General features: G+C 30.8%; 1 protein-coding gene across 1 annotated transcript; it reads right to left on the reverse strand.

Moving 5' to 3' along the window:
* Positions 1-1,604: 1,604 nt before the first annotated feature.
* On the reverse strand, positions 1,605-2,306 carry LOC143605352 (uncharacterized; the record flags this gene model as incomplete). The annotated part of the gene is made up of 2 exons (XM_077081503.1): positions 2,166-2,306; positions 1,605-2,114 (listed from the first exon to the last, which is right to left on the reverse strand). Coding segments are annotated over exons 1-2 (651 nt in total), but the record flags the coding sequence as incomplete, so codon positions are not given.
* Positions 2,307-9,614: the final 7,308 nt, after the last annotated feature.

The raw sequence follows: 9,614 nt of genomic DNA on the forward strand, positions 1-9,614 counted from the left end.
TTTGATATTAACCTTCATTAAAATATTTGTAAACCATTAGTATGCTTAAAACAACAAACAAGAAAAATAAAGAAGCAAAAAGGGTTGGCCGGGGCTCGAACATGCGCCCTGGCTGGCTCACAGATTCTGAACACACACCACACCACCAGCTGCGTTGGGGGTGTCAGATGGTAACAAAACACAAACGAAAATTTAAATACAGTAAAACAATTTCCCCTCAAATTGAATATGAACCCTAGATCTGCAATTCGTTAATCTGCTACGTGTTTGTTTAATTAGAGTTAGGCTATGGTTATATAGGTTAGGACGAACTAAAAACTAAAATAAATTATCCGATTCTCTTACGTATTGACGGTGAACGCTGAAATCGGCCGACGGCCTGCTTGCGCTCTTAACGCGATACCCCTAAATCGATATATTGAAATTAAATGAGTGATTAAGGTCGCCGGATTACGAGGATGATGTGTATATGATTAATTGTATTATGGTTATCTCTAAATAGTTATACCCTAAATTGATAAAACGTTTAGTTAGTAAATCAAATTCGTATAATATTTATCTGGTTTTCCATATTAGATGCGTCGGTGTAGTTCAAATTACGTGTGTAAACGATCTGAAAAGATTAATTCCAATTATGCAATGAGAATTATGGTTCAAGGTATTAAACGTGCCACACCACAGCCTAAGGCGGAAATGTCGGGGCGTGGGCGGATTGCTAACAGCTCTCAAGGTACTATCATGCAATAATTAAAATATTAATATCTATTATTTCAAATTAAATAAATCCAACAATTGTCAAATACCAAGTACATAATCCATAATTAAGATAAATAAAGACAAAAATAAAAATTTAAATTCTTGTTTCTTCGCTCTATCATGCAATCCTAGGTTTTCTTCAAACAAGCTTGAGAATCACATCACACGATGACCTGCATATGTGTTAAAAATACAAATAGGTTTTGTCAACACTAAGTTGAGTGAGTAAACACCAGATTTTGTGAATATATAACAATAAATAAAAGTGCAAACTGTGTCAAGTGAGAAAAGCAATTTAACCAAATGAGCAAGTAAATATGTTGTCGGTAAGCTCGATTTCAGATGAACTGGACGATGGCTAACACGACAGGCGTATGATCATACAAGTATGAGAATATGTTAGACCTCTCCGAAACGAGTTCAAGTAAGGCATATAAGCATATAACACGTTAGGCATAAATTATTAAGCACCCATGACTACAGTTGCAAGTTGAGTAATATATAGTAATAAAACTAGTTTGAGACCTGTGTAATACACGGGCAATTAATAAAAATTTTAATATTTAAACATTAAGCAAAATACAATCAATAATACAGTTGTCATATATTGTTAATACAATTACAAATTACACTAAAATTAAAAGGATTACAAAAAAAAAAAAAAGAATTACACAAGTATTTTATAAATAAGAAAAAATTTCCTTGTACACAACATTTGTTGTTGTATTGGTCAGATTACCATGTTTATCAAGAATCAGGATCTTTAGCCCACACCTGCTTGTAACTCTTAACAAGGCGACGTATAGTTGTCCATGTGAGAACACAGGTTCTTTTAAGTACAAACTTACCCTTGATAACGATTGTTGGCTTTTGTTTATCGTCATCTCGAAACATACTCCAAGGGGAAATTTCCGTCTTTGAAACTTGTAGGCTATTTTGTTGTCTGATGAAGTCAGTGGCGATCTATGAATCAAAACTCTATGACCAATGTTAGTTCCAGAAATAATTTTGGCTTCAACGACACGAGTACCTAAAGATATAATCTGTAGTCGAGTATCGTTACATAAGCCTTCTTTCTGGTTAAGATTTCTAAGGAGCATAACAGGAACACCAACTTTTAGCACCAGTTTGTGGTTTGATAGTCTGAATATTCTTAGACCATTAAGTAGTTCAGGAGAGTATAAAGCTGTATCAACAGTGTTATTGATATATTCTGAACTGCATATGGTATCTGAACTTAAGTACTCGATTTCATCATTTGGAAAAAACTTGAGCAAACTATCATTAATCTCATCAACAATTTCGTTTGTTGGTGCAAGTATTGCTCTATCCTGAAAGTAATGTTGGTTCTCATAATTCTATAGAATATCAGGATAAACAAAGTCAAAAAGTTTTGATATAGGATCAACTGAATCTTTTATAAGTAGATCGTCAGGTATATCTATCGTTGCAATGCCATCATTAGGACCTCCGATATTACCTTCACCTATATCTAAAATCCATTTAGCAAATAATCTGGTTTCCTCAACATCAGATGAAGGCGTACCCATAGCTAACCTTAGTTTTTTTGATGTTGTATTTCTTTTAGACTACATCAATTTCAAAAAAACATAACATATAAAAAAAACGGATATACATAATGTCATTATGTCTATAATTTATTAAAATTAAAGATATTGAAACCGGAAATAGTGTGATTTGTTAAATTTGGAATTATGTGATATACCTTTTTAAAGTAATTTGAAACTGCTTACTAAAAATCTTCATTTTTGGTTAAAAATGATTTTGTAATTTAAAAAACGAAATTATTTCCTAAAAATATGTTAATTTTTGGTTTAAATGAGTTTCTAATTTTAATTTATTTCCTAAAGTCATATGAGTTTGACCACTCATATACCTACCTAAAACGAGTTTCTAATTTGTTTGAGTAAAATTAAGAAAAATTATAATAGAAATAACGTAACCTAATAATTTAACAAAATATAATCTGTTGTATTTGTTTGATCCTACATAATGTCTATATAACACATAATAAACGAATTATATTGAAATTTAGAGATATTGAAACCTAAATTAGTGGGAGTTGTTAAGTTTTATATTTGACAATATTCAATTATAGGATTTTATTTAATTCTGTTTAAACTGTAAATTGGTTATACTATTTAAAAAAACGAAATATTTTCTAAAAATATCTTTATTTTTTGGTTAAAAATGAGTTTCTAATTTGACTTTATTTCCTAAAGTCCTATGAGTTTGACCAGTCATATATCTTAACAGTGTGAAACAGTTTCAAATATAACGAATTTATTAAAATTAAAGATATTGAAACCGGAAATAGTGTGATTTGTTAAATTTGACATTATGTGATATACCTTTTAAAAGTAATTTGAAACTGTTTCCTAAAAATCTTCATTTTTAGTTAAAAATGAGTTTGTAATTTAAAAAACGAAATTATTTCCTAAAAATATGTTTATTTTTGGTTAAAATAAGTTTCTAATTTGAATTTATTTCCAAAAGTCATATGAGTTTGACCACTCATATATCTACCTAAAATGAGTTTCTAATTTGTTTGACTAAAATTAAGAAAAATTATAATAAAAACAAAATTTAAATGTAACCTAATAATCTGTTGTATTTGTTTGAGACTATAATGTCTATATAACACATAATATAACGATTTATATTGAAATTTAGAGATATTGAAACCCAAATTAGAGATATTAAGTTTTATAAAAAAAATGAAATATTTCCTAAAAATATATTTATTTTTGGTTAAAATGAGTTTCTAATTTGATTTTATTTGCTAAAGTCCTATGAGTTTGACCATTCATAATTTTTGTTAAAATGAGTTTGAGGCCCGTGGTGTTTCAATATCTTTTTTTTCAATTCATAATTTTAAAAGAAAATATATGTTAAAATATTAATACTTATGCATAAAAGAATTTAATGTGAACTACATTAGTGAATTAGGACTTCACGACCAATTATGATGGGCTATTTCGCCATCGATACTGAAATAATACTTATGCCTAAAAGAAAATACACTCCATGACCAATTTACTGTGAATTAGGTTTAAAACAAAAATTTGTTATTCCAATTCATAATTTTTTTTCTTGATGACCACTCATAATTTTTGTTAAAATATTTCCTTAATTTTTGTTAATTGAATATTGCACAATCATATGTTACTCATCTAGTTGGATAATTTACATTAAGCAATTGGAAAAAAGAGACAGAGATAAAATTTAGGGTTAGAAAAAGAGACAGAGATACATACAACGCCGGTGGCACTGACGGTGGAGACCAAAACTTTTGACTCGTTATGTAATCCCTCGTTAACAGATCTAACACAAGTCATAACAGATGCAAAAATTAATTAATTAGGTCAAACAAACATATTAATCAGGGCGAATTGAATTGAATATGCATATAACAGTGAATCGAATTGAAATAACCTTTGGCTTTCTTGCCGATATCGGAGAAGAGTCCGGGTCCGGAATTCATATTTGGCGTTGAAGGAGAGTTTTCGATGGATGGATGGATGGATGTGTGGAAATCGAAAAGAGGTCGTGGAGTGGCAGTGCGGGCAGTGGTGGTAGTGGCGACCGTGGAGGGGCAATAACAGTATTCAGCGACTCAGCGACCATGGAGGGGCAATAATAGTATTCAGCGACCATGAAGAGGGTGATGGATGATGGAGTTGAGAGAGTTTTGTGATTTAGGGTTTAGGAAGGAATGAAAGATACAGATCCGAATTACATTAAACAGGGTGGGTAATAACCCATAGGATTCATATTTGAAAAATGGGTTAAAAAGTCTTAGAATTGATGAGAGTTTGACAAGTGGCACCTAGTGATAGTCTTTTATTATAGCAGTAAGATGTCTATCAACGCATATGTCCGCAAAACAGTAAAAATGAGTAAAAAGTGAGGAGTGAGATACTCACCTTAGCAATAAGCAAACGAATAACTACACTAAGAATGTTAAGAGAATAAACGTCGCGCTCGAGTTGTAGCAAGGTCAAATCCTAACAAGTGTAATAACTGGAAATACGAATTAATAAATGGAATAAGAGAGAAACGAGATATGAACGTGTATTGAGGGTATAAAATAATTTAATTTAATTTTATTATTAATAAAGATTACTTATAAATTAATATTGTATACAAATTATATTTGTTTATAAATATTTGTACTTATACTATTAAAGTTGTAATAATATATATAAATATTTATAAAATTATCATTGGTTTATAAAATACTTAGCCAAATAATTATTTATAATAACAAAGTATATTTTTATATTTTAATTATGTATTTTAAATAAACAAAACCCTTTTTAAATCTTTATTATCCAAAAACCTTTGTAAATTTTAATACTGGTTATATATATATCTATATATACCTGTATATAGGTGTGTGTATATATATATATATATATATATATATATATATATATATATATATATATATATATAGGGTGAGTTTCATTTAAAAACTCTCAAATTTGATGAGAACTTAAAGAACCCATCTCATCCATTAAATATTTGATCAAGGGTCGAGAGATAAAGTGTCATTTTGGTAATTGTCTAGAAGTTTTAAGGACAATTATTTATTTAGAAAGGGTAATTTAGGAAATAAAAATATTAATACGGTTTAATTATTCCTATTAATATGGTTACCAGTTAACATATTCTAATTTCTCTCACAACACATTCATCCTTCTCTCTCTCATCAAACCCTAGTCGGTGATTTTTCATGAAGAAGATGGAATGCTTTTTTATTAGTTACCGTGTATGAAGTTAATGATCAACTACATAATCCCACATATTTTAAAGTAAAAAGGAACATGTTTCAGTTTTAAATATTTCATTTTAAATCTGAGTCTTGCTTAGGGTTTCTTTGTTAAGTATTAGTGTTTATGGTTTTTAATTTTATCTAACAAAACTCTCTTAAATATTATCCAGAACTTTAATTATAGTTTGTTTTTTAACTATTTACATATATGCAAACAGACGTATACATAACATTAACATATATGTAAATAAACAATTAGTTTGTAGATTTATGTATATGTAATGGATGATGAATTTAAAAAATGGATAATTGGTATAAATATTACATATATTACATTCATTTTTAGGAAATCAATTGTCATTTTCAACATTTACATATATATATATATATATGTAAATGGTACACTTACACAAGCATATTTGAATGTAGGTAAATAACTACATTAATAAATGGCCTTAATCAAGATCGTTTTAACCAACGACCATATTAAAGATCAATTTAATCATAAGCACGTCTATAAACACGTACACTTGAAAAGATTGAAAACAAAACAAAACAAAGAGATAATTATTTATTAATTAACTAACTAACAACATAAGAGAGAATTTATTTAGATTATAATTATACCCTTTTTAATTTATTTTTTGGTATTTAATATTAAAGAAAAATGAGTGGTTTATATTGGTTCTTAACAAAAATGAAGTTTTCAAAGAATACCAACCATATATGGTTGGTATTCTTTGAAAACTTCATTTTTGTTAAGAACCAATATAAACCACTCATTTTTCTTTAATATTAAATACCAAAAAATAAATTAAAAATGGTATAATTGTAATCTAAATAAATTCTAGAGAGAAATGATTTTAACGCGAAAAATGCGATAAGTAAATTTAACCAATTACAATTTATCCTTTTCATTTCTATTTAAATTAATTGTGGGACATAATAGTAAAACACTACCATGCCTATTTTAGTAAACTTAACCTAGTTAAGGAAACTTTACAAAATAATATTATTTGATTTTACTTTTTCAAAATTGAAGTATCCAAAAATAATGTAATTCATCTATTCGTTCATCATGACTAAAATTACTGTGCTTAACTTTTTTTTGGAGATCATCAGAAGTGTGTATTCTCAGATCACCAATCTTATTTAAGCAAACAATTGAATTTCATTATTTAACATAATAACTTGTAAAAAATTATAGAAATATGTAAGTCCTTTAGACATATCTTTCAATGTGATATCACACAATCTCGTGATTATGTGGAAACTAACACAAGATGATTCAGTATTATGCAACCAAACACACGAAGAACACAAAGAATATGCTTCAAAACACACGTATATTAAACGTTAAGTTCTTAAGCACAAAGGTTACAGAGAACCACTGATATCTCTCTCGTCTATCTTTCACACGGCTAACCTATAATAAACCTAATTACATTGTTTATATAGGCACTACACACATGTAACACCGCGTAGAATACCCTATTAGAATTTAGCCGTATATACCATATTCACAAAGTTTAGGGACTAAACATAAAAATTCTGAAAATTTCATCCATCGCGATACGCGGTGGAATAAGTATCAAGATCATCACGTAGCACTATGGAGTTGCACAAAACTCAAAGACTGTGCGGCTTCGCTATATCGATGGTCTAAACCTATAGGACCATCCCGTATCGCTATGACCCCGTAAAGTAACCGGTACACGTGTACAACCACATGTCAACACGTGGCACAATTTCACACGCCACGTGTCACAACATGGCAAGGCGGCGTCGCGATACGCGATGGCCAATAGTTTACTCCATCGCGTATCACGATGGGGTACAAAATTCGCCTATAAATAGGGAGTTACGGGATTAAACTCAAATCATCCCAAAACACCTTCATTCTCACACACATAAGCCTAGAAAATCGTGCCCTATTACCGAGACGAGCCGATGTTCCGTTTTCTCGAAGTTCGTGAAAGTTTAGAAGTTTTAAACAAGTTATCAATCGTTTAAGCGAGTTAGATCAAGATTCTACCCGTCAATACTCTCTTCTTATTATCATTCCGAGTACTCGTATTAAGGTAGAAGTTATGTTTATGATATTCAGTTATAGCTTAGACATTAAACGATGCTATGACCTTTAACCTTGAAAGCATTTTGTAAACATTCAACTAGTTTTCATAAACGTTACTAAGTAATTTTAACAAAAGATATATTTTGACGGGCATGTAGTAAATTATAAGGGGGATATCACTAGTAGTGAGTTTCTTGCCTAAGGAAAAGTAATTCGTACAAATCCCAATCAACCGCGGGACCCGTTTACTTACCTGGAGAAACTCACCAACGTGTTAGAACCTATTAAGCCAAAGCATGCTATACCAAACGTCACATAAAAAGTGTTTTCATTCACAAAAAAAGTTGTAAAACTATTTCAAAGTTAAGCTTAAGAGTAATAGCTTAAACAAGAAACACCATTCATATATTTATACAAACCTATTTATGTATAGTTAGTATCATTCTCAACCACGAAAAGTTTCAAACGCACTGACGGTACAGGTGAATACGTTAACCTTTACAATAAGTCAAAACATATTTTTAGTCTATAAGATGAACGGGTTGTTTTTCTTAAAAAGTCAGTCAAATGTTTACATGAGATTACGTGATCTCTAAAACGTTATAATACAAAATAGAATAAAAGCAACTCAGACCGATTACACATGTGTCTGGATCCAAACATAACAGTTCAGCCTAATCAATCAAAGGCTACGTGGCCGCGGGCTAACAGTCATAACTAGTTCTCCATTAGGGGTTACGTGGCTTGGGGAACACTTTTGTGTGTAGGGTAGTGATACAAATCCTGGGAGTAGAAATACTTCTGCGGAGCTTGTACAGAAAACTATATTTGTATTGTAACTGTTATTCAGTTACTTTGGAGTCATACGTGTTCACCAGCACATAGCTGACGTATATTTCCAACCTAATGCAGGTAAATAAGAACTTATAAGACGTAGCATGGATTGGAGTCTTCGTGCAATTTAGAAGCGCGTAATAAGATGGCTCAACTTTTGACATTATAGTCCTTGTAATATGAACATGTGTTTTCTAACACAAACACTTGGGTATTTAATTCCCAAGTAAAATTTCAATGTAAATTAATATTATATTAAAACCTAAAGTCTTCCACTAAAATTAGCCCATTACTCTGATATATTTACAAAACAGGTACCAACTATACGTCACACTTCTAGGCCCTAAGTTAGGGTGTGACAGGTTGGTATCAAAGCCATCGGTTTCTACGGATTAGTTATTAAACATTAGTACATAAGCTTTAACCTTAAAGTTATTATTATGATTATTATTCTTTGGGATAAGATAGGATTGGTAAACTTCCTATCTCTAAATCTAACTAAGTGCAGATGTCTTATATTAACTATCTTGGTCATACACGCCGAGTAGCCATTCGAACTAAACCGACACTCATTCACGAAGCATCAGATATGGCGAGCAGTAATAGTTATTACACTAACTTCTTCAATCAAAACCAACCGATGTCTTAGTGCAACCTTATGGGAGTCAACCTGTGTATCTTCCGGGAAGCCAACAATTTCCTATCGAAATCTCTGACGATACTACCGATAACATTCCCCAATACTAACCTTCTGAAATCCCACTTTATCATTCTTCCGAGGAGCAAGAAGTTCAAAGCAAGATTAAACAGGAGGATTGTTCCAATTCATAAAATTGGATGGACTACCACTCCGATCAAAACAAATGGCACTTCGAATCACCACCAACGAATTATCAATACCCAGTTCAACAGACTATCACAGGATCAAGCCGAAAGCCTAAGATGGGGGTTACTATGCCTTATGAAAAGATATCATTTCAATCACCAGTCAATAATCCCTATGAATCGGAAGAGGATCCCGAAGAAGAAGATGAGGAAAATGAAAACCTTATTTTACTCCATACGTAGAACCAAGACCCTCAATCTCCCAACAAGCCAATGAGATTTAAGAGAGGATGCTAACCTTATCGAGGAATTTTATACTACTAATGT

The sequence above is a fragment of the Bidens hawaiensis genome, unplaced genomic scaffold, assembly GCF_021521415.1.
Source record: "Bidens hawaiensis isolate Kalapana, Puna unplaced genomic scaffold, B.hawaiensis_p1.1 tig00069150_1, whole genome shotgun sequence".
In the NCBI taxonomy this organism is placed as follows: Eukaryota; Viridiplantae; Streptophyta; class Magnoliopsida; order Asterales; family Asteraceae; genus Bidens; species Bidens hawaiensis.